The sequence below is a fragment of the Coenobita brevimanus genome, chromosome 101, assembly GCF_032717465.1.
Source record: "Coenobita brevimanus isolate Jiangsu-jjx chromosome 101, ASM3271746v2, whole genome shotgun sequence".
NCBI lineage: Eukaryota > Metazoa > Arthropoda > Malacostraca > Decapoda > Coenobitidae > Coenobita > Coenobita brevimanus.
This window is the reverse complement of record NC_137054.1, coordinates 60,719,835-60,746,333: the sequence shown is the minus strand read 5'-3', so window position 1 is coordinate 60,746,333 and position 26,499 is coordinate 60,719,835. Positions and strand designations below refer to the sequence as shown.

The window sequence follows — 26,499 nt, the reverse complement described above, 5'->3', positions numbered from 1 at the left end:
TGGTGTACCGACTGCAGAAGACTCTGAGGAAAGCCGCAAACTCACGTCGAGCGGTGACTCCACTGTAGCTGATGTGCTGGGCTGTGGCTTGGAGCATGAGGGCCTGTCTTGGGGAGGCAACGGAGTGGAGCCAGGGCTTGGCACAGCGGGGGTCACGGGCCTGAAAAAACTGTCAATCGTTGACTGACACAAGGACCGACGATTCTGGCGATTGATGATGCGCTGCCTGAAAGCACGCACTTTCTCCACGAGTCCCAAGGGCCCCATCTCCCTGTCGCAGTCCGGGTGTTCCAGGTAGTCTAGGACGAACACTAGATGTTCCCGGAGTGCGCTCAGCTTGGGGATGGCTGGAGTAGTGTCCTGCTGAGAGGAGTCCGCATCATCGTCGCCTTCGTTGTCGGAATCTTCAAGTTCGGGACTGACACCAGCAACCGAAGACGCGATCTCGATATCAGACAACGTCTGATACCCAGGATCGCCCTCGTCGTCGTCCAACCACTCACGAACATCGTCCACATCAACAACGTCGCCGTGCGTACGTAGCCGTGCATGGAAGTCATCCACGTCAAACCCTAGAAAATCGTACTCCACATTTGTTCCGAGAAGCAGACGAGACCAACCATTTTCAAGAGTTTTCACAGGGACTTCCTTCCATGCACTAGCCCAGTTGTACAGCGCAGACTTGATGTTGTAGCGGCGAAGGTTTTCCAAAGTCAGCTTGCCTCGAGTGTCACGTCCTTCCCTGCGCTCATCCTCATCCTCGAGAACAACCATCACCTTGTCCAGGAACTTCCGACGGTACAGGCGCTTTGTTGCCACGATCACTCCTTGGTCCATGGGTTGAATGAGAGCAGTCGTATTAGGTGGCAGAAACATGCACCTAATACGGCCATTTTCAGCAACCAAGTCCTTGTCGCACGGGTGGGCAGGTGCATTGTCGAGCAGAAGGAGAGCCTTTACCTGGTCGCGAGGGATTCCCAGTGTCTTTGTCTGGTACTGGATGACCTCCTTGATGAAGTGACGGTGAAACCAGTCTTTGAAAATCACAGCTGTGAACCATGCTTTCAAAGAATGGTACCAGACGACAGGAAGGACATCCATCACCCCACGAAGGCACCGAGGCTGCTTTGCACGGCCAACAACAACGGGCTTAAGCCGGTGCATGCCGTTAGCACTGGCACAACACAAAGCAGATATCCGTTCCTTAGAAAGCTTGCGGCCAGGTACACACTTCTCCGTCTCCTCGGCTAGAGTGTTCGTTGGCAGCGAGCGATAGAATAGGCCAGTTTCGTCTGCGTTATAGACTTGACCGAGAGTGAGGCCCTCCCTGTCGATCAAGCCTTTCACCTTGTGCCGAAACTCGTCAACTCCATCCTCGTTAGCGTCCAATGCTTCGCCATGTGCTTTACGGTTAGTAAGGCTATGTCGCAACCTGAACGCGAAGAGCCAACCCTCGGATGACTTGAAGTCTAGGGCGTCGTGAAGCCTTGCAAACTTCTCAGCAGCAGCCTTCAGCTCCGTTCCACGTACCATCACACCAGCTGCACGTTGCTGTCGGTACCAAATCAACGTGGATCGGTCGATCTCTGCAAACTTGGGGGTAAACATAACCTTCCTTTCCACGTTGCGTTTGCTTCTCGACGAGAAGTCAGCCGTGTACTGCATGAGTTTGTCTCGGGAACGTTTGATATCGAACAAAGTCGACCGGGCCAGGTTATACTCGCGGAGAATGCGGGAAGAAGACCAACCCGCATCCACTTTCTCCATTATCTCCCTCTTCTTTTCCAGAGTCAACACCACTCTCTTCCTTTTCTCAGGTGGCGGGGCCATCATCACACACACTAAGAGGAGGCCGGAGAGCAGCAGGAGGCCTTGCAGCAAGTACGGCACCACCACAAAAGCGAGCACGTGGGCAGCCATTGCGAAGAGCGTAGGTCCAGTCGCGGTGAGAGACAGGCGGGAAGTGGGGAGGATGCATCGGCGCTCTATCGGATGTCAGAGGAATGACGAACCAAAACAATGCTCTCCCGCGACGCGCGCGGCAAGTTCAAATTACGGATGGCAAAAAATCGATTTAAAAAAAAAATTTGGGGGGTTTTCGGACCATTTTGGGAATGTTAGATCCCAGGACGATAAGGTCCGGGTAGTGGGGATGTTCGGTTATTGGGCGTCCGGATATTAGAGTGATTACTGTATATATATATATATATATATATATATATATATATATATATATATATATATTATATATACATATATATACAGTATATATATATATATATATATATATATATATATATATATTTATATATACATATACGGTATATATATATATATATATATATATATATATATATATATATATACACTCAACCCCCTGCTATCGTGCCTAATTGGTCATAGCAAACGCGCGTGATAGCTGAATATGCGATAGCTGAACTGAACAATCAGTGGGAGAATTTCTAATTGGTTTTTCGGTGGCCCATTTTTCTAACTTTTAACCACTTTATGCCTGCGATTTCCTGCCAATCTCTCCTCCAACATGAAATAAAGCATTATTATATTAATAATAGTATAATGAATAAATAAACAACATAAAAGGCCATCAAACTTTTATAAGGATTAAGGCTTGGGTGGTTTGATGGGTTACAAGGCTTGGGAGTGGCTTAATTGCCACCAGATCTCTTTAGCTGTCTCCATGATTTCTTAGTATCCACAGCTAAAGGGGGTATCACACGGTACATCGTAACAGGAACAGCCGAGGAAGATTTAAGTGGAACAAAACTTCCACGCTATCACACACGTTCCACATACTGTTGCCAGAGCCCCGTCTCAGTTGTAAACACGTGATTACTTTATCGACATCACAGTTTTCTCGGCATAGGAAATATTAACTCTTTATAACGGTTTCAAAACGATTGATATTTATTCTAAAATACAGTGTTAATAAGTATTCAGTGTTAGGCTAAATTTCAGTGCTGTAGTACGATATATTCTTTCGAGTCGAATGGGTTTTGTTCACACTGTTTTGCCCGTCGTATCCTCGGCAGGAATCCGTTCAGATGCATTCCAAATGCCCGTGGTATTGTTGGCAATTTTACCATGTTACCATTCCGATTAACCATCGTATCCTCTGCAAACCTCGTATGAAGTGCCGTGTGAATAAGTTTCGTTTAGCCTGTCTTCAAACTCGACGCGTGATAGCGGTCTTGGGGTGCGTGATAGCATGTATGGTTGTGCATTTCATGTATGAGCGATAGCAGATAAACGCGAAAGCTGAACGCGCGATAGCAGGGGGTTGAGTGTATATATATATATATGTATATATAATGTTTATATACAGTAGTCCCTCATATATCTGGACATAATAGAGCAACATCTGGATAATGAACACTATTCCCCTACCTTACCCAGACCCAACCTGTGAGTATTAAGTGAAGGAGAGAGTGCAGAAAACAATCTGGTTAACCCCTACACCGCGGGCATGTTTACCAATGTTTTGCGTGTGCCGCGGGGTTATTCGGGCTCCGACAGACTCTCAAAAAATATTTGTCAAAAATAATTTATTAGCCCTAGAATATTAAAATTACATATGCTTATGGCACATACCTTCAGCTTTCTACTGGAATGTTTGTTGAGCCTTCGTCGGGTACCGTAGGACTTGTGGAGACCTCTGAAGTTGGGTAATGAAGTCTCCACTTTACACTTCCCGACAACCCATAATATGATTACCACAGCCAGATATTAACACTATAAACACTACTCTATGATTTTCAAGTAGTTTGGGATCCATACTCCAAAAAAAAACCCACTGTGAAAGCAATGAAAATTATGAGTGCGTCCGACCATCACACTTGCGCTAGTTCACTCTTGGTACTCTGTCATTTATTATTCATAAAACCCCTCACACTTTATATTTCTATTACTATATAACACATATATATATCTACAGTCTTTATCCATAAGTTTCCTTCAGTAGTATTAGTTTATTGTCACTGTAGGGATTCAATTTCTTTCAGTAAAATACGTAGCATTCACTTTCTCGTCCTGTATACTAGCATTGAGAGTGAATGTCACTTTCACCTTCACTCTCATAACTCATAGTATTCAGACATGCTAGAGTGAAACTTTCACTTTCATTACTCCTAGGGTATATACCCGTATTCTTATAATACTACTCATTTACATTTCTATTTACGTTCTCTGTTTTATTTACGTTATTTACATTTCTATTTTATTTACACTGTGTTATGCACTGTCACTTGAGGTAACTTATAAAACTATTTTCCACTGTTGACGTATATTTACATTCATTACTTTCACTTGCTGTTTACACATTATTTACACATTGTTTACAATTCCACTTGCACTGTTTTACTCAATAGAAAGATCGTAGTCACTCTTTTATCAATTGTCAGCCCTTTACCTCTTTCCACACGAGTAGGGGGTAAAGGTCACAGGGCCCATTGCATGGGGGTGAAAAGTCCCTGAAGCTAGCAAGAGCGAACAGACGTACCTCCACTTTAGAAGATGAGAGTGAACTGATAAGGGTGGGCCGGGGTGGTGGCCTACCTAGGGAAATTCATTAATGCCAATGTTAGCCTCTTGACACAGCTAATATATAACAGTGAAATGATTGGCAGGAAATCTAGACAATACATTATAAATTAGGTAGTTCCAGGTGAATGTAAATATCACTTAGGCTTCTCCCTTCCCTCCTTATCTGTATATTTATTACGAAAATAGATTATACGGCATATTTCAAGGGGAAATAAACAGCGAAAATTAGCGAACGAGTGCACGTGAGGTGTTGTCAGGTGATATTTAGCCAATTCCAGGTGTATGGCACTCTCACTTACCTTATTTCTTTCTTGTATTTGGTATAAGAATAGGGCATAGGGCTTATTTCAATGGATGAAATCAGTGGAAAATTCCAGGGAAGATTTACTTAGTGTAGCTCTACCGGGCAGGCGAGAGGATAGGGTAATGGAGGGGGGGTAGGGAGGGGAGTCAAGAACGGGGAGAAATGGCTAAATTGTCAACAATGGATGGGAGTACAGATGAGATTAGGAGTGCCGACTAGTGTTGGACATTGGCAGTACTGATAGATGATACAAGCCCCCACTTGGAAGCCCAGGTGAATTCAAAATAACACAGAATCACAAAAGCGACGCCCCGTGGTATGATCCCTTGCTCCCAAGTGTCACGAAAGTGACGCCCCGCAGTTAAGGGGTTAAAGAGTCAACTTTTTGAGAATGGCAGGGTCGTCGGCCCATGTCCGGCACCAAACCACCAGGAAGTGTCTGGTGATCTCGCTCAACAAAATGCACTGGTTGTTCACTGGTTTGCCTGTCAGAGTTGCCACAAAGTGTTTGGTGACGGACTAATCACTCGTGCTTGCCAGGCACTGCCTGATAGTGTGGACAGGGCTTTAAGATTATGTGGTTGCTTTGACATGTTGCATAGTTTATTTGTGTATAGTTTAAAGGCATACAGTAAGTATTGATTGCCAGGAAGTTTAAAGTGTGTGACATAGCTGCAAGATGAGCACAGTGCTGATTCCAACACATATCTCACAATGGTTTTACCTCCTTTTATTTTTTCCAAGAAAATTCAGAGCGATCATTCAATAGGACATGGTTTTTAATGTGGTGAAAATGAATACAGGGACAGCATGGAAATCAGTTATAAGGGTTTGTTTTTGCCTAACCTATATATGTCACTAATGTTGACAATGTTGCAGCTCCAATTTATCTTGTCATCAGTAGGCATAGAACAAAATCATAATTCACAGTAAGTTTTTTTTTTTCCTCTGACAAAATATTCATTCCTTATAACATTATAATGTTCTTTCCAAAATAATATGTGTGATCTGTATATGACAAACAGATGAATAATACTCCTCAACTGTCCCCCTTTTCCTTCTTTTTCACTCGTACTTGCTGTCCCTCCTCTCTGTCTACTCCCTTCTGCTACAAGGTCTTTCCGGCCTAACGCATTTCTTTTGTTATTTCAATATATTGTATTAAGAAGTATAGGTCATAAGGCAACAAATGATATGGTATTCATTTACTGCATACTGTATGCATTTTAATAGACATCATGTGTCATAGAGCATAATAACCTTAGAAATGGATGGAACATAATATCATTATTAGATTTGTTAAAGAAATCATTGCCTGTTCTCTTCGTTAGAGGTCTACCTCTGTGAGTCTGATTCACTAGACTTTGTTACAGCAGCTTCAGAGGTCATGAATAAACGAAACTACTAGCTGATGTGCTGCTTCTCTGCTGTTACCATTTAGGTTTTACATATTGCTGATGCTTTTTATTATACTCAGTGTTTGTTTATTAAATACTGTAGCATTTAAAAAAAAAAATTCCAAATACTGTACTTATTACCTTCATTTACGTAAAATATGATGAGAATATCTGCTTCACTGTCACTCAAAAGTTCAGCCAATCACATTTCACTTGACACATGCTCTGGGTTCTGAGCAATTCATTCATGAAGATACTTGGGCATACTACAGGGAACTGCCAGATGTCTCCATATTCCCCAATATTTTTTTTTGCACAGTACATTTGAGGAAGGCTGTGGGTGTATCAATGTTGACTGCTGAAATGTTGGGAGGCCTTTGTAGATACAGGAGTGGGTTCAGTTACTAATTTAATAAATTTCAGTACATGCAGTATGAGTGTGTTGTTCCTGGTGACTGAAGGGCATGGTTGTAAATACTGTATTTATAAAGGGAAGGGGGATGCCTTGGAAATAGGGTATTGTAGTCATAAAGCTTTTGAACTGAATAATGAAGGAAATGGAGGAAGCCATGGAAGGTATGTTAAAGGAAGGAGCGAATATTGATGAGAAGCAGTTTGGGTTTATGCCAGGCAAAGGGTCCACTGATGCAATACTAACTGTCCAACAACTTCAGGAAAAATACAGTACATTGGAGGGACTGGGACATGGAAGGTTTGGAGCCAGCAGATCCAGTGTTTGGCCCTTAGCCTTTGTTTGACGCAGTTACTGTGAGCAGTGCAGTAGGCAGGATGCAGGTGGGGAAGGCAGCAGGTGTGTCTGGGTTGACTGCTGAAATGTTGAAAGCCTCAGGAGATATAGGAGTGATGTTAGAGTAGTCACTGACCTGATAAATATGATTATGAGTGTGCTCTCCCCGATGATTGGCTGAAGAATGTAATTGTGAATGTGTACAAGGTGAAGGGTAATAGGGTGATTGCCTGGAAAGAGGAAATTATAGAGGCATAAAGCCTTTAGATCAGATAATGAAGGTAATGGAGAGAGTTCTAGATGGTGTGATTAGGGAAAGAGTGAATATTGATGAGATGCTGTTTGGGTTTATGCCAGGCAAAGGGACCGCTGATGCCATTTTCATTTTTCAACGGCTTCAGGAAAAATATATAGGAAAGAAAAGAGAACTGTACTTTGTTTTTGTTGATTTGAAGAAGGCCTTTGACAGAATCCCTAGAGAGGCGGTGGGCCGGCACTGCGAAAGCTTGGGGCTGAGGAGTGGCTGGTTAGGGTCGTCATGGTAATGTATGTGGGTGCTTGCACCCAGGTAAGGGTGATTGGAGATTTGAGTGATGAGTTTTCCGTGAATGTTGGTGTGCATCAGGTGTCAGTCTTGAGCCCCTTGTTGTTTATCCTGGTACTTGAAGCCCTCTCATATAACTTCTGAAATGGACTCCAGTGGGAAATACTGTATGCTGATGATTTGGTTTTGGTTGCAGAGAATGAAAGGGAGGTGGAGGAGAGATTTAGGAAGTAAAGAGATGGTTTGGGGCACAAGGGTTTAAGAGTAAATGTAGATAAAACAAATGTGATGGTATCTAGGGCTGGGGGCAGTACTGTCAAAGAAGAGGGAGAGTGGCCTTGTGCAATATGTCACAAGGGCGTGGGAAATAATTCCACCTTGTGCAGTGTTTGAGATAAGTGGGTGCATAAGAGATGTAATGGTATTAGAGGTAGACTGTGAGCTAATGCTAATTTCATATGTGCAGTGTGTCGAGGAGAGCATGTGGAGATTGACATGTGCGAGAGGATTGATCTTGCTGGTGAGTCTCTTGAGTGCGTGGGAGAGTTTTGTTATTTGGGAGACATTTTATGTGCTGGAGGTGGGGTAGGAGCTAGACCTGTGGCTAGGGTGAGGAGTGGTTGGAAGAAGTTCAGGGAGCAGTGAAGCTGTTTGTGGGTGGTTGGAGTGCAGGAATTTCATGCATGTATGGGTTGAGTAGTGCATGTGAAAGAACAGAGTCCTGTGAAACACTGTTTGGGAAGTTTCATGTTTATACTGACTTGCCTTGGAGTGTAACATGTGCTTGTCTGCCAGATAAGTAGTTGGCAAGTCAGCATTTGGTGGTGTTCTCCGTGTTTGTGTTGTAGGTTTTGGGGAATAGTTTGTATTAGGAGGTGGCATAAAATGCTGTAATTATGTCTGTTGTAGTAGTAGTAGTAGATGTTCCATAGGCAGTCTGGCCGAACAGCCCCGAGTCCCTTAGGAAGGCCACTGTCTGTTGTTATAAGCTGTGTATGTTGTGCTGGTTGCATGGAGTTGTGGCCAGCAGATGCGTGTTGTTTGAGGTTGGTACGTAAGGCATTTGTGGAGTGTAAATTTCTAAAGCTTGGTTGTGAGGGAATAAGGGGGGCATGGTGTGATTATGTTAAGCATTAGGTGTTCAGTTATCTTTCAGTACTATGCTAAGTAGTATTATGAATCTGTAGAAGGGTGTGTTGGATCCTTGATTGGTTTTAAGAATGGTGCCAAAAGTTCCTTGTTACCAAATGTTTGGAATGTTACAGTGTGCGTATGAGTAGCTTCTAATGTTCATTAGGGTCTGGTTGCCATGTGATCCTAAATATTTTAGCTGTTGATTTCTGATACCATCCAGCCTTGACATTGTAAAGTACTTTTCTTTCGTGATATTTCATGTGTTCTGAAGTGGAGTGGGATTACTTTGTGGTCAGGTGAAAATGACTGGGTATATAGAGAAGACACCCATACTTCAATTTCTGGCAGTGTTGTGTACCAGTGGGAGTGTCCGGTCAGCAAGTATATCAGTATGTCAGATATCAAAGCAGTTTTCCACCTAAGATACTGAAGGAATCCCAGAGATGCATTCCAGGCCGAAACCCAAACTCTCATATACCTTACTCAGTCAATAGAGACTGACACAGAAACACCGTAGGTAATGAGACATCAAACATAGGGTGGGATGTGCGGTGTGAGATGTTTCTGGACAACTGACAGGCAGGCAGCTGGCAATGTGCCAAGCGGGGGTGAGGGCGGGTGGGGGGATGGGGAGGGAGACAAGCAGGAGTGGAGGAGGGTGGGGGGACTGGAGGAAGACAAGCTGGAGTGGGGGAGGGAGACAAGTGGGGGTGCAGGAGGGTGGGGGGATGGGGAGGGAGACAAGCAGGGTTGGAGGAGGGTGGAGGGACAGGGAGGGAAACAAGAAAGCCTAACTGCCCTACTACCCCCTCTCCACCCAGTCTCATTCACTGACTCACTCTCCCACTCACCCTCACTGACTTACTCACTGACACGCTCTCACCCACTCTCACTCTTACTGACTCACCCTCTCACCCACTCAGACTCACTCTCTCACTGACTCATTCTCATTCACTCATTGAGTCACTCTCTCACTCACTCTCACTGACTCACTCTCTCACTCACTTTCACTGACTCACTCTCTCACTCACTTTCACTGACTCACTCTCTCACTCACTTTCACTGACTCACTCTCTCACTCACTTTCACTGACTCACTCTCTCACTCACTTTCACTGACTCACTCTCTCACTCACTTTCACTGACTCACTCTCCCACTCACTCTCACTGACTCACTCTCTCACTCACTCTCACTGACTCACTCTCTCACTCACTCTCACTGACTCACTCTCTCACTCACTTTCACTGACTCACTCTCTCACTCACTTTCACTGACTCACTCTCTCACTCACTTTCACTGACTCACTCTCTCACTCACTTTCACTGACTCACTCTCACTCACTCACAGACTTCCTCACTCACTCACTCTGTCTGTCTGTCTGTCTGTCTGTCTGTCTCTCTCTCTCTCTCTCTCTCACACACACACACACACACACACAGGAGACAAGCTGGGGTGGTGGAAGGTGGGGGGCGGGGAGTTAGACAACCAGGGGCGAGGGGGGGGGATGGAGAGGGAGACATGCCTGTCAGTGCTGAGTATGGTAGGGGATGGAGGAGAGATGGGGGAGAAGAGAGGGGATGGAGGGAGGACAGGAAGAGCCATGTGCACCATCACATCCCATTCAGACATGCTCGTTTCAAACCTATGGAGGGATGAAGTGTTCTGACTAGTGAATTGATGGCTGTACGAATTGTAAGAATGTTCCCCCATTTCTTTTGTTTGGTCTAGCGAATCGTCGGTTATCGATGCATCGGAAATCGGGGTATGGGTGTACTCAGTACATGATGGTGTAAGGTGACTTATGTTGTGTAGTGGTGCATAAGTATGTCTGCTTGATGGTGCATAAGTATGTCTGCTTGATCCTTGTAAGAAGGGATGTGTTGAAGATAATGGAAGCATGGGTCTTGGAGATGCTTGTTTGTGATATAGTTGTTGTTGTTGCTGAATAACCTAGGTCTGCCTGGCTGAGCAGACCCATCAACTCCAGGGAAGCCGCCCTCATGCAGGGCCATCCCATGCAGTGAACTGATTTTTTGTTGTGGTTGATAGCATCTTGTTGTTGAAAGACATGAAGAAAAGTGTGAAAGTTTGGTTTGTGGATGGCTGCCGCATTTGTGCCTCCATCCAATTAACAAGGGCACCGTAACAGTCTCCACATTGCCCTATTATCTAGTTATATGGTTACCACCAAGCATTGTAAAAGGTTTTCTGGGTAACAGGAAACCCTTTGACTTGTTAGTCAGTGTAGAGCCACCTGAAGTGGATAGAAGAGTAATAAAATGTGACAGGAAGGATAGGGTGAAAGAGGAGAGGGAAGCAGACACATGTTTGGAGGGATATGGTGAAGAAGGAAGAGAGGAGAGCAGACACTGAGATACAGTGATAAAGATGAAGAAAGAAGTAGGCACCACTACATCAGGTGAGTGAATGAAGGTCGCCACCACGTACCACCATTGTGATTTAGCATTGGTGGGCAACGCAAACGAAGAAGTACCTTGTGCAAGCGCAAAGCGCAATCCACAGTTCACTACCTTGCGCAAGCGCAAATGCGCAATCTGACATATATTTAGCTTGCGCAATGGCGCAAAGCGCAAGCGCAAACAATTTGCATATATTTTTGTGAATTACCGAAAAATATTGAGATATTTAAATAAACAGCATACCGTAAAACGCCATAACTTCGGACATTTTTTATGTGTTTTAATGAATAACTCCTTGTAAAATGGTGCAATTTTATTCCTGTTGGTGTCATGTGGTAGCCAGGGAGAGTACCTACTAAATCCATATATTTAAAAAATTAGCCAAGCTAAACTTGTGCTTTTTTTTTTTCATTTTCAAGTGTCCGAAGTTAGGAACAAATTTTCTAACTTCGGACAGCTCTTCCAAACTTTGGACATCCATGTATTTTCCCTTTAAACATGAGAATGGTTAATGGGATCTATCTCTGGACACACTGGCCAAACTTCGGACACTTGAGAAGTTTTTAAAAAATGTAAAAAAAAATATTGGGCACTCGTGACCAGAGTTATACATATATATAGAGAAGTATCCCAAAATATCTTCTTTTTGGAGCTCATAATTTCATATCACATTAAATTGCATCATATCACTTTGTAGTGAGGTATTCTGGCCGTAAATAGAACTAAGAACTATTCACGAACTTTTTGAGATGAAAAAATAAAATAAAAATGCACTGCATATACCCAAAACTGTAAGAGGAACTGTCCTCATTTTCCTAAACAAAACTTCACTTAATTATCAAGTATCTACCTCATTGACTCAACAAATGCATACCGAAATAATATAATATGATGTTGAACATTTCTTACAGGTTCTAAAGACACACACACACACACACACACACACACACACACACACACAAATCAACAGACACACGCACACACTGGCACATGTTATGAAGGCACCATGGAACATATTAACTGTAGTACATCAGTACAAAAAACTATTCCTTAACTACCAGTATAAAATACTGTAACTAAATATATAGTATCACTTTTTTCTTTAAAATAAACCTCATTACTGGTTAAGGCACCTTATTGGTAATAACTTTGGTACTGGTAGTACTGACTATGGTATCTTACAGATCTATATCAAAATTATTATCATTACTTAGGCCAAAGGTTCACATCTACATCAAAAATCATCCTTTGCTTTTGGTCAAGTGTTGGTTCTGGTAACACCTTCAGTATATCCTCTTTGTCTATGTCACTGCTGTCATCAACCATTGGGTATACAAATGTGTGAGGTGTACCCTGAACGTGTTTGAGAAACCTGACATGTATTTCTGGTTTTACCTTAACAATGATAGCAATATAATGCCTATATCTGTCTTTGGTATCAAAAGGAACCCTCACAACTACCCAATCTGAGGGAACAATTTTATCCCCAATAATCTGGGTAGAGGTGACTGTCAGGGGAGATGCTTGTGCTTCATGGTTGGGTGCAGATGTGGAAGTGGAAGGCTGTGCTGCTATCTCTGCTGTATCCTCTTGTGGCTGCAGTGGCTGGGGTTGTGGATCATCAACTTCACACTCTTCATGCTGGCTCTCTGTTTCATTTTGTAGTGCCCTTGTAGTAATACTCATGCCCGGTGACATATTCAACCTTTTCTTTCGCCTTGGTTTCGCTATAGCTGGAATTGAGCTTGACTGACTGGTTCCATGCCTCATGTCCTTCAACAATTCCAACACTGAGCTGTCTAGGGCAGTACTGGTAGATGGTCCTGGTGTACCAGTATCAGCTGTATCTTGGATTGAATCTTCTGGAAGTCTTGAGATGGATTTCTGTGGATCAAGAGGATAAATGCCGCACTTCCTAAACCCACTACGTAGGTTGTCAGCAATGGTCCCTTTAACTTTATCCACCAGTTCGGTCAGTAGTGCTGGGAAGCAGTCTTTAGGTAATGAAGCACTCAGCCTACCAACAGTAGTTTTCATGAAGTTCTCGAGGATCTTACGCCAGTGCACTTTTAGAGGCCGGAACGCAGCAACATCGAGAGGTTGTGTCAAGTGCGTGGAGTTAGGTGGTAAGAGAAGAAAGGAGATATTATGTTTCTCACATGACTCAATAACACTGGGTGATACATGGCTTGCCAAGTTGTCTCCTATAATAACAACTCTACCTGTCTTGCGTTTAGCATAGGGGAGGATAATTTTGTGGAACCAGTCATCGAATGAACACGAGTCGAACCATCCACTGGGGGATCTATTGTATAGTGTTCCAGGAGGGCCCCCTTCAGTCCAGGTATCGTAAAGATGGATAGCTTTATACACCACATATTGAGGGAGTAACACACCAGATGCAGTTCCAGAGAACATAATAGATATTGAGGATTTTGTTGAGTTCATGATTCTCTCTGGATATTTAGTGCCCCGCCTCACTATGACTTTCTTTTTACCTGGATCATCAGTAAGATTGGTCTCATCAAAATTTATTATGTTCTTTGGAGGCACACCTTCTAGTGATTTTTTCAGGTTACTGTAGAACTCGGCTAGCATGGCTCTTGTCACTCTGGCTCTGTCAGTCTTTATATTCTGGGACAATCGTCTACTAAGGGTTTGTTTGTGGCGCTTGAAGAAGGAATGGGCCCATTTAACACCAGGTACATTGTTACTGAATCGTGACACAACAACCCCTCGTTTGTCTAAATATGCTTTCACTAACATCCTCAAGTCCAAATTGTCGAGTGGGAATCCCCATTCTGCCAATGTGAGGATTCTCTGACACACCAGTAACTCTTCATCATGGCTCAATGAAGTATTACGTCCCACTTGTTTGCAATGTTTTTGTAACAGGTAATCATGTAATGTGCTCTTTTTTAATTTATATTTTTCAGCTGCTTTGTGCACACTCATGTTCTTGTTATTTATGTCATCTTTAGCCTTTTCCAGGGCACTTTTGGACACTTTACTTGTGTAGGCTCTTTTCCTCTTTATAGGAGATTTCGCTGTTTTAGGCATGTTTTTCTGTTTATATAATTAGCATTACTTTACCATTAATATTATTGTCTGTCCGAAGTTTGGACTTTATTTGGCTCAAATAATTTGTCTGTCCGAAGTTTGGAATTTTTTCTGCAAATTAAAGAAGTATTCATTAAAACAGGCATAGCAAGATTATCCATGCATATATTTTGAAACAGTTTACTTCCCAGTACTTACAGCGCTTTTCTGCATATAATCGTACTGTTCACTTTTTTACAATTGAAACTGTTTGTTCTGTGTGGACAAAGTTTTGCAGGGTAAGAAAATTCAGTTATTTTTTCCAATGGATTCACGAATTTTTTTCACCCACACATATTCAAGCTAGTTTAATAGGATTAATACATAATAGTCTTAGAGGATTACCCTACCTACCCACATCATTATTTTTTGCAAATATCGCACTCTCTTCCAATAAACTTGAATTATTACATTTTTTTGCGAAATGTCCGAAGTTTGGACGCCGTCCGAAGGTATGGCGTTTTACGGTACCTACTTACTGAAAGTGAAAGATAAAAATGGTAGATTACTAGTGGAGAAGGGAGAAAAAGTGAGTAGATGGAGAGAACACTTTAAGGAATTGTTGAACGTAGAGGATGGAAGTAATGCGAGTATAAGTGGCTGGGGAATGGCTGGGAGAAGGAGGGAGGTGAGAAGACAGGAAGAAATCAGTAGGATAGAAGTTGTGGAAGCAATGAAGAAAGTTAAATCGGGGAAAGCCCCAGGAATTGATGGAGTGTGTGGTGAAATGCTGAAGCATGGGGGAGAGATAGTAGTAGAATGGATGTGGAAGATGTGCAGATTGGCCTGGGAGGAAGGTAGAGTCCTGGAGGATTGGAAGTCAGGTATAATTATTCCCTTGTTCAAAGGAAAAGGGGAAAAAGAAGTGTGTGGTAATCATAGGGGCATTTGTCTTCTTAGTATAATAGGAAAAGTGTATGGTAGGATACTTATAGACAGAGGTAGAGAAAGAACAGAGAAATTAGTTGGAGAAGAACAGGGAGGCTTTAGGAAGGGAAGAGGTTGTGTAGATCAGATATTCGTTCTTAGATCCTTAGTGGAAAAGTTTCTAGAGAAGGGAAAGAAGTTGTATGCGGCTTTCATGGATTTGGAGAAAGCATATGACAGGGTGGATAGACAAGGATTGTGGAAAGTGTTAAGAATATATGGAGTAGATGGGAAGTTGTTGAATGCTGTGAAGAGTATGTACGATGGTGCGAAGGCTGCAGTGCGTGTGGATGGTGAACTAAGTGAATTTTTCTCTTTGAAAGTTGGTTTGAAACAGGGATGTGTCATGTCTCCATGGTTGTTCAATCTGTACATGGATGGGGTAATAAAAGAGGTACAAGGTAGGGTAGTGGATGTTGGAGTGGCCCTGGTGAGAGAGGATAGTGTTTGGAAACTCCCTGTACTGTTGTTTGCAGATGATACCGTGTTGTTGAGTGAAGACGAAGGGGAGCTGCAGGGCTTGGTGGATGAGTTTGAGAGAGTGTGTAAGAAACGGAATCTAAAGGTGAATGTAGGGAAGAGTAAAGTGATGGTCTTTGAGAGAGGTGAAGTTAGTGAATGTACAGCGAGGTTGGATGGTGAGGAATTGGAAAATGTGAGTACGTTTAAGTACTTGGGTAGTGTGATGAGTAAGGATGGAGGTTTGGAGGGTGAAGTGCTTGAAAGGATGCAGCAGGGAAGAAAGGTTGCTGGTTCTTTGAAAGCAGTGATAAGAAACAGGGAAGTGAGCATGGAAGTGAAAAAGTTACTACATGACAGTATTGTGATACCAACTCTAACGTACGGAAGTGAAGCTTGGACATTGTTGGAAGGACACAAGTCAAGAGTGAGAGCAGTGGAGATGAGTTATTTAAGAGGAGCCTGTGGAGTCACGTGGAGAGACAGGCTGACGAATGAGGATATAAAGGAGCGTTGTGGTGTGGATGTGGATGTGATAGGAAGCGTTATGAGGAACACACTGAGGTGGTTTGGCCATGTGGAGAGGATGGAGGGTGAAAGACTGACGAAGAGAGTGTATGTGAGTGAGGTGGAGGGGGGAAGAGGGAGGGGGAGGCCGAGGATGAGATGGAGGGATGGGGTGGAGAGGTATATGAGAGAGGGGGGTGTGAGTTGGGAGCAGGGCAGTGAAATGGCGGGGGACAGGGCGACTTGGAGGCGATTTGTTTGTGGCCACCCCAAACGGGATTGAGGCGTCTGGCAATAGATAGATAGATAGACCTACTTACTTTTATTTTTTTTTATTATTATTTTCTATTATTTGTAATTTGCGCAAGTGCGCAATCTAATATTTAGCTTGTGCATGTCGCAAAGCACCAGTACAAATCATTTGCATATATTTGTGGGCATTACTGTAAAATATATATTGGTATAATCAAATAACTTACTAAAGTAGCAACCTGCCCACCACCCGCGGTGACTGAGGTACAGTAGGTCATTGTCCGGGAAAAACAGCCTTTATTTACCAAGGCATTGGCAAAGATCACGCGATTACTGTATTATCAACTCTCCCTCTCTCTCTCTCTCCGACAGAGGAGAGAGGGAATGGAGAATAAGAGAGAGAGGAGGGAAGGAATGGAGAATAAGAGAGGAAAGAGGGATGAAGTTTATGCCTTATCTCCTCACTCAAAGGGACGCTTCATTGCCATTCCCGCGTATTTATTCTCTCTCTCTCTCTCTCTCAGAATAATGCTCTTTATCTCTCTCTCTCTCTCTTGTCTTGCCAAGACAATTTATTTAATAATTCAATATAGATATACAATAGCATATGTAATTCGTACAAAAAATAAAAAATCATGAAACGTATTTATTCTCTCTCTCTCTCTCTCTCTCTCTCTCTCTCTCTCTCTCTCAGAATAATGCTCTGTATCTCCCTCTGTCTCTTGTCTTGTGAAGACAGTTTATTTAATAATTCGATATAGATATACAATAGCATATGTAATTCATTACAAAAAATAAAAAAATCATGAAAACAGTATTTAAATCAAATATCCACAGCCTAATAAATTATTAGGCTGTGGATATTTGATTTAAATAATATGTTTTAATGGTTTTTGTTAGGAATTGCATATGCTAATCTTAATAAATAATGTATATTTATTATCATTTACTAATAATAATAATTTAAAAATATTAAAAATACATTATCTGTTGAAGCATATTAATGCTACTACCCCCTTCCCTCCCGCCTCCCCCCACCAAGCACTAACCCACCCTCGCGACCCGCCCCAGCCTCCCCCATCCCTTGTCCAGCCATGCGGGAAGCTCCCACCACGTGTCCCCTGGAAGACCACGTGTCCCTTGGATTGCGCAGTGCGCAATCCACAGGGCAGGTGTGCAAGCGCAAATTTAGTTGTTCAAGCGCAACTAAGTTTGCACTTGCGCACCTGCCTTTTCATGTGCGCAAGTGCAAAATTGCGCATGGTCACGTGCAGTGCGCAATGCGCAAACAATATCACCGGAGTGCAAGGGTGCGCAATTGCGCTTTGCGCAAGTGTTTGTGCACCTGCCCAGCACTGTGATTTAGTAATATGGTTAAGTATTTTGTTGAGCTGAGAAGGCCATGTGGAATGAATTATTGTTGTTGTGAAAACTTTCCAGATTTTTGTTTTCCCTTTGATGAATTTGTTGTTTAATTGCTGAAACCTTGTGATGTTGGCTTGTGTGTGGGGGACAGGAGAGTGGTGTTTGAGTGAGCCATGCTGTTTTATGAGGCAGACTATCTCAGTGTAAAGTTTAGGTTGTAGTGTTTTCTGTTGCATTGTGGAATATGGAGAATGTCTTTGTAAAATGTGATCTTGCTGTGTTTCATAATGTTCTTGTTGCTGTTGGTGATGGATTTGTTGTTTTGTCATGACTCTGAAATATCATAAACAGTAGCTGGTAGCATGGATGTAAGCTAGAGGTTAAGTGAAAGTCATATGCTAGAGGCCGAAGGAACTGTATTAGCAAAATTCTCTCTCAAGAATGCCAGACAGCAAGGTATGACCAGAAAGCTACAATACACACATATACAGGCTTCTAGACAACAGTGTAGCCCACATGACGGAAGTTCTCATATATGGAAGGAAAGAGGAGAAGAAGTCAGAAGGAGTTAGGAGGCTGGAGGAGAAAGAAGCAAGAAGGAATTAGGAGAGAGAGGGAGAAGGGAGTCTAGACTCGAGAGAGAAGCACGGTGGGGTTAAAAAAGGGTCATGCTCACGAAGTTGACTTAATGTAAATTTTGAGATATCCCCTTAAAGAAAATAAAACTACAGTCAACCCCAGACTGATCTTTATCTTCTCCTGTCACCGACTACAAGTGAACTGAGGTTATCTCTTACATATTAACTCACGGTTACCTACAGCTCGGCTACAACTACGATATAATCAGTTACAAGTCTGATAGTTTACCGTGCTGAAGTGTTGTTCTGTTTCTTTGGTGAATTTTGTACAGTTGCTTTCTTATTCTTTGTGTAAAGGATGTGTGATTGCTGTGGTTTAGAGTGCATTCCTTTGGTGATAATGATAAGAAGGTGATATGAACTTTGTCCACCAGGTGGTGGTAAGTGAAAGTATGGGTGAAAAAAATATGATGTCTGTGGGGGAAGGGGAGCAGTGTACATGGTGCTGGAGGAAGGTGTGTTGTAAGATGTTACTGAAAATGCGATTTTGGTGTCAGAAAAGCATTAACATGCCATTTGGTCCCAGACTCTTTTGCCAGGGGTATGATGATTAGTTATTTCCTATCATATCATTCAGTATTGCTTTCACCTGCTGTAAAGGATTTTAATCTTTTCCTTTTTATCTTATGATATGACCGATAACCACGGCATGTTCACAAAGTGAATTTTGTTTTTTAGAAATCAAATCTCACTCCTGTTCAACTCACCCCTCCTCAGTTTACCTCCTGCCATCTCCTCCATTTCTGTCCCCCTTTCCCCTCTCTCTCTCTCTCTCTCTCTCTCTCTCTCTCTCTCTCTCCACAATTGCCCCACTACACCAGGGACATAAACAGAGGTTTTCAGGAATTGCCTCACTGTCCTAAGGATGTGACACTTAAGCTAATTCTGAGTAAAAAAAAGAATGAGATCAGCTTGGCTTCAGTTTACAGTTGATTCAGTTTAATAGTTGCTGATGAGAGTGAGGGTCATAATGGTCTCCCTCAGTAATAACCTGTAAGGTCTTCTGGCAATATACCACCAGAATTGTTGAAAATTGTATGCATGATGCTTTTTATTTTTTATTTTTTTTTATTTATTTTTTTTTGATGACGATGATTCAAAATAATGTGATAGGAGGTGGTGACCATCATCCACTCACTTGATGTAGTGCTGCCTATTTCTTCCTTCACCTTTATCATTCTTTTTCTATGTCTTCCCTCCTCTCTTCCTGTTTCTCCCATCTTTCCTGTCACTTTTTGTTACTCTTCTTTTGGTGGCTGTACATCAAGTGACAAGCCTAATAGGTTCCTGTAAGCCAGGAAACCATTTACATTGCTGGGTGGTAACCATACAAACAACCCATGTTTGTTCCCTACATCAGCAACTAGGTTGGCAGAGGGTTAGTGCCCCTCCCCATAAAATAACAAACTCAAAGACAAATGGCCACATCTTACAGTGTTATGGCATTTGGCTGTAGATATATAGATATACTGTATATAAAAGTTGTGTGTAGATTCTCTGTCAAGTTTTGTGCATTGTGGTGCTTCAGTTTTTGCTGCTTCTAAGAGACATACAATTGGATACTCCCTCATTAATGATGGGATTTTTTTTCTATGGTTTAAACTTTATTTGTTTTTATATTTATTTTTATAGCAGGGAGTTATTTCATAATTATTTGCAAGGCAGGTACTTGCAGCATCTTCATACCAGCATGTCAGTCACCTGCTTTTGGCTGTACCATTATCCATCTACACATTTCACTCTCACTTTAATACATAACAAAATATTCCTTGTATCTGAAGCTACTTCTGTAGAACATAGTAAAATGTTTATGTAAATATGTACACCAGTTGTGCTGGTCTGTCCCCTTTGTCACATATATAGGGTAGCTAGTCGGCTACTTTTGGCTGTACTGATTTCCATCTAACATACACATTTCACTCCCACTGTTAATAAATTCGATAACAAAATATTGTTAACGTCTGTAACTCCTGTGGAAAACAATAAAATTTTACATAAAAATGCAAGCTGGTAGTGCCAGCCTGTCTCCACTGTTATATATGTGGTTAGTCACTGGCTTTCAGCTCTACTTGTTGCCATCAATGCATCTCACTATCACTTTCAACAAATACAGTAATAAAATATTCTCAGTGCCTGTAGTTCTTTCTGTGGAATGTAATAGAATGTTTATATACTTGCAAATACAACCCTGTGTGGTAGGTGGGGGCGCTCACCATCCATTCACTCAATGTAGTGCTGCTCTCGGGTGTCTGCCCTGTCCTCTCCTCCATCCTTCTTTCCTTCCATCTTCTATCTTTCTTTCCTTCATTCCTTCCTCGTCCTTCTGCTCATGGGTGACTTTACACTCCCTCTTCTGTCTTTCATTCCTTCATTCTTTCCTCTTCCTTCTGCCTATGAGTAACTCTACACTGAGTGACAAGCCAAATGGTTTCCTGTACACCAGGAAACTATTTACTATGCTGGATGGTAACCACATAACCAAATTTTGGCACCTGGTGGTTTGGTGGGTAATTATTGTGCTTCAATTGGATTGAGCCGATGAAGGTTTATATCCAAGGGGTGATTGGGGTTTATTGCTCACGTAATACCACTCAGGGATGAGTGAGGCTGGTCACTCTCATCATAAATGTCAGGACCAACTGCCTAGCCCCAGGCTCCTATGCTTCTCATGGGGCAACAAAGGATTGGATGATGGATGGATGGATGGATGGAAATACAGTACAACCCTAAGTGACACTTGTGAAAAGTGTTCAGCAAGAAGTTTCTGTAGTTTATTATTTAGTTTAAAGCTAAAGAGTCCATTGTATGCAAGGGGAAAGTACAGCATATGGTGTTTTTCAGAACAGTAGTGACATGGACTTTTGAAGCAGTGAAAACAATTTATTAAGAGCCTTTCCATTGTACATTTGTTGACCTTTTAGGAGAACTAATTGTAAATAAAAATCTTTAAGATATATAAGTTCATTATCAAAATGAAAATAATTTGAGCATAACTCTTCCATTCTGTGGGTAAGAGCACAAATTGGATTACGTTTGTAAGTTAGAGGGTGGATATGTAAATATGCATGCTGGCGGTGCCAGCCTGTCTTCTTTATGTTACATAATTACGAAGCTGGTCACCTGCTTTCACTTCTACTTATTTCCATCTTCGTGTTTCACTCTTATTTTTAATCAGTAACTATTCTTTGTGCCTGTAGCTGAATAAGTATTGAATGCAGATGATACAGGCCTGTAATGGAATGGTATGTGTAAAGGACACTTATTTTTAGTAATTAAAGATCACATCAGCATAACATATGAGTGGTTGCATAAGAATTATATAATGATTAAATAAAGCTGTCCATCAGAAAACTGGTATCGACGGGATGTGCGTATCGACATTGTTGTAGGAAGAATGCCCGTTGATAACAAGGAAGACCTGTACTATGATATGGTTGAAAGCATGGGAAATGTTAGCATATGATTTCTAATAATTACATGACTACTGTACTGTTTAATGATAAATTTATTTTAATTGACTAAGCTTTATTTATTTTTCAGGAATGTGAACACCATCCGTGCCATCATGCGAGAGCATGGTGATTTGGTGGACCGCTACCGGCTCATGGCACGCTCAGCCACACGTGGGGCATTTGTAGCTCCTGATGCATCCTTTGCCCAACGTATTCGAGGAAAATGTCACCAACTATACTTTGACTACTCTCTCGTGTAAGGGTCATTTATTTATTTATGTGTCCAGCCCCAGGTATAGGCATAACAATTCATTCCCTGAGGCCCAGCAGTCTGCATGCCATACACTTTTCATATAGTCACTGCTCATACCCAGTCTTTTTATTGAATACAGACTAGGGCTGTCTCAGTCTCGTATGGTGTACTGGTATTTGCAGGGATGTTTTTATGGCATGGCAGGGGGTCTAACAGCACCTCAATCAATTTTGTTTTAATCATAGTTGTTGTTGTCTGTCGTCATCATCATCATCAATCATCCAGCCTCCTTTTCTCCCATGTACATATGTGCTGAAGTAGGGTCTAGATAGCAAGAAAAAAGCAGCAGAGAGAAAGTTGACCTACAGCATGCCTAATTAAATGGGTCACACATCCGTTAACTTACCTTTCAGTCCCCTAGAAATCCGATTCTACCACATAAGCATAACCATTCACATATAGTCACTTCATGTCACCTATCAGATTGCATAAATCAGATGACTATGAAGATAATGGAAAAAAAAAGAAAGTGCCAAGCCATTGTCATCTATTTCTGTCTATTGCCAGATGCCTTAATCCCATAAGGGGTGGCCCCAAACAATTTGCCTCCTTGTTGTCCTGTCCCCCAGCATTTCACTGCCCTCCCCCCAGCTCACAACCCCCTCTCTTATATACCTCTTCACCCCATCCCTCCATCTTATCCTCGGCTTCCCCCTCCCTCTTGTCCCCTCCACCTCGCTCTCATACACTCTCCTTGTTAGTTTCTTGCTCTTCATCCTCTCCACATGGCCAGACCTCCTCAGTGTATTTCTCCTAACACTTTCTATCACATCCACATCCACACCACAATGCTCCTTCACTTCCTCATATGTCAGTCTCTCCATGTAACTCCACATGCACCACTCATAACTCATTTCCATTGCTCTCGCTCTTGATGTGTGCCCTTCCAATGAGGTCCAGTTTTCACTTCTATACATTAGAATTGGTATCACAATACTATCATGCATCGATTTTGTACATTCATGCCCATTCCTTATTTCTTATCACTGCTTTCAAAGAACCAGCAACCATTCATACTTGTTTTACCCATTCATTTACTTCCTCCTCCAGACTTCCATCCATACTCATCATACTACCCAAGTATTTAAATGCACTCACATTTTCCATTTCCTCATCATCCAACATTATTGTTCATTCAGTGACTTCATTTCTCTCAAAGACCATAACTTTACTCTTCTCTACAGTCACCTTAAGATTCCATTTCTTTCACTCTCCCAGATTCATTCACCAAGCCTTGCAGTTCCCTTTCATCTTCGCTTAACAGTACAGTATCATCTGCAGACAACAATAGAGGAAGTTTCCAAATGCTGCTCTCTCTCATTAGGGCCATTCCGACATCCACTGCCCTACCTTGTATCTTTTCTATAACCATGTCCATACACAGATTGAACGGCCATGGTGACGTGACACATCTCTGTTTCAATCCAACATTCAGAAAGGAAAATTCACTCAGTTCACCATCCACACATGCTGCAACCTTGGATCTCCCATATGTACGCTTCATGGCATTCAAGAGCTTCCCATTTACTCCGTATATTCGTAATAGTTTCCACTTTCCCTGTCTATCAACCCTATCATGTGTTTTCTCCAAGTCCACTTACAACTTCTTTCCCATCTCTAAAAATTTTTCCACTAAAGACCTATGGATGAATATCAAATCTATGGAACCACTTCCCTTCCTAAAACCTCCCTGTACTTCTCTAACTGATTCCTCTGTAATTTCCCTAACTCTGTCAGTAAGTATCCTACTACATACGTTTCCTATTACACTAAGAAGACAAATGCCCCTATGATTATAACATACTTCTTTTTTCCCTTTTCCTTTGTACAGAGGAATAATTTTACCTGACTTCTTATCTTCCAGGGTTCTCCCCTCCTCCCAGGCCAATCTGCACATCATCCACTTCCATTCTACTACTATCTATCCACTGTGCTTCATCATTTCACCACACACTCCATCAGTTCCTGGGGCTTTCCCCATTTTGACTTTCTTCATTGCTTCCACTACCTCCATCCTAATGAATTCTTCCTCCTTTCTCACCTCCCTCCTTCTCCCAGCCATTCCTCAGCCATTTATACTGTACTCGCATTACTTTCATTCTTTATGTTTAACAGTTCCTTAAATTGTTTTCTCTGTCTGCTCACTTTTTCTCCCTTCTCCACTATCAATCTACCATTTTTATCTTTCACTTCTTTACTAACTTATATATCACCCTGTCTGGCTGTCTTTTCCTCCTTCCAGAACATTTTCTAACATTCCCTTCACTTTACACTCAAATTCCTTCTGAATTCTTCATCCATTCTCTTCGTACTTTCTCTTACTAATCTTTTCACCTCTCACTTCCTCACTACATACAACTCTCTCTTCTGTCTCTCAACTACCTCCATGCTTCTGGTTCCCATCCACGCACTGTATGCTTTTTTGTTTCGTGTCACAGCTCTTCTTTCCACCGTGTCGTTCCTTGCACCCCCTTTTGTCCTGTCTTCACCCCACACATCAACTCATATGCTGCACAGATTTCTGTGAATATCTTGCACATGCCTTACACCTCCCCCATCTGCTCCAAGTCATATTTACCCAGTTGCTGCTCCACTGCTCTCTTATATTTACCTGTCCTCACCCTGGAGGGGCTCTGGGACAGGTATTGTTTTCACTTGTTTTGTCTGTCTGTGTGTCTGTCTATTAACAGCTTTAAGCAAAAACTACTGGTGCAGTTTTGACTGAAATTACAGGGACGATGGGCTATGACTTTCTGATCGCCTGGTAAAATTTTGGGCCAAATTTGGCCAATGCCCAGCCCGTAGGCCCAAAAAATGTAAAAGAAAAATGTAAACAAGAATTGTTTTTTCACCATAACTCCTTTCAAATTCGCCACATCAACATGAAACCAAATCCAAAAGTTGCATCTTTCAAATCTACATCCTGTTATATGCTTCATTACATCAGGGGGGTCACCTCCCCCCAGTTAGCTGTTAGGGGGTCAGTATAAGATGGGCTGGGCCTAAAATTTCAAATGGGCATAAAATCGTCAGTTTTCACCTAATTTACTCCAAATTTGATATGTGACACCTTTGACTAGATATTCTGTTGGTTTTGTATGTCATCACTAAAATGACTGCCAGGGATGGGTTTGCTGTGCCTTGATACCGCTTCTTGTCTCCCCCCCCCCTTTTTTTTTTTTCCTCCTTGTATGGACTACTTCCTCCTGTTCTTCCCTCTGTTCATTCAATGCATTTATACCTTGACTCGCATTATCACCAAGTGGTGGTGAGAAAGTCCACTCCCTCAGCCTCTATTTGCTCTTGCATCCATTACACACTGTGTCATTCTATCATTCATACACACATAATCAGTCATTGCCTTCCATTCATTCAATTTGCTACCCACTCTTCTCATCATTTGCCATGTATACTTGTGGATCATTTCATGCCTAAAGAGGGTATTGGCAATCACTACCCCCTCCCTGCACAAATGTCCACTAGAGAACTGCCATTCTCATCCACATCTAGGCACACCCCACTCACCAGCTACTCCATGCACCTTAACATTCCCTACTTTTCCATTCACATTTCCAGTCAAAAACACTCTCAGTCCTCTCATATTTTTCCATGCATACTTTTACATTTGCCCAGAACTTTTCTTTCATTGTGCTTGCATGATCTTGCATTGATGCATACACACACACATGATTGCCCGTGTTTGTATTCGTACTTTCAATCATTCCCACACAGTTCTTGAACCAGCTGATCCATACTCTCTTATATACAGTAATACAGTATATAGGTGGCCCCCTACTTACAATCGGGTTACGTTCCAAGAAACTGACTGTAAGTGGAGTTTATCGTGTCGAAAATGCATTTAATACACCTAACCAACTGAACATCATAGCCTAGCCAAGCCTACCTCAAACATACTTAGAACGCTTACATTAGCCTACAGTTGGACAAAATCATTAACACAAAGCCATTTTATAATAAAGTGTTGAAAATCTTATGTAATTTTTTAAATACTGTACTCGCATAGTCGATTGTGAAAGTCCACGTTCACGTGTGATGGCCATTACAGGTCGGTCCTGGTCATTTCCTCTGTAAGTCATTTAGGCCACAATGTCCAAATAGGTTATGTTATGTTATTTAGGCCGTTAGGCGATTCAGCCATTTGCCAGTGCGGACGTTATAGTCTAAATGACTTACAGCCAAAATGATCAGGACCCAACAGGCATGCCGCCTTAATCCTGGGCAGTTATCTTGAGTTTCATCTCAAGAGTAATTGCCTTCCTCTTCTTTTCACCAGTAGCAGGAGAGACAGATAGGCATTTTGTAGAAATGAAGGTTGCACAAAGCACAATGTAGATACAGGGGGACATCCAGAAAGTGCTG

At 42.1% G+C, this 26,499-nt stretch overlaps 1 protein-coding gene across 1 annotated transcript in view; it reads left to right on the top strand.

Moving 5' to 3' along the window:
- Nucleotides 1-26,499, top strand: part of LOC145414955 (putative aarF domain-containing protein kinase 5) — a 609,901-nt gene that overhangs the window by 506,440 nt on the left and 76,962 nt on the right. Inside the window, exon 10 of the mRNA XM_080284365.1 lies at nt 21,895-22,062. Within this exon, the coding sequence (XP_080140491.1) occupies nt 21,895-22,062 (168 nt within the window). The remainder of the gene's footprint in view (nt 1-21,894; nt 22,063-26,499) is intronic.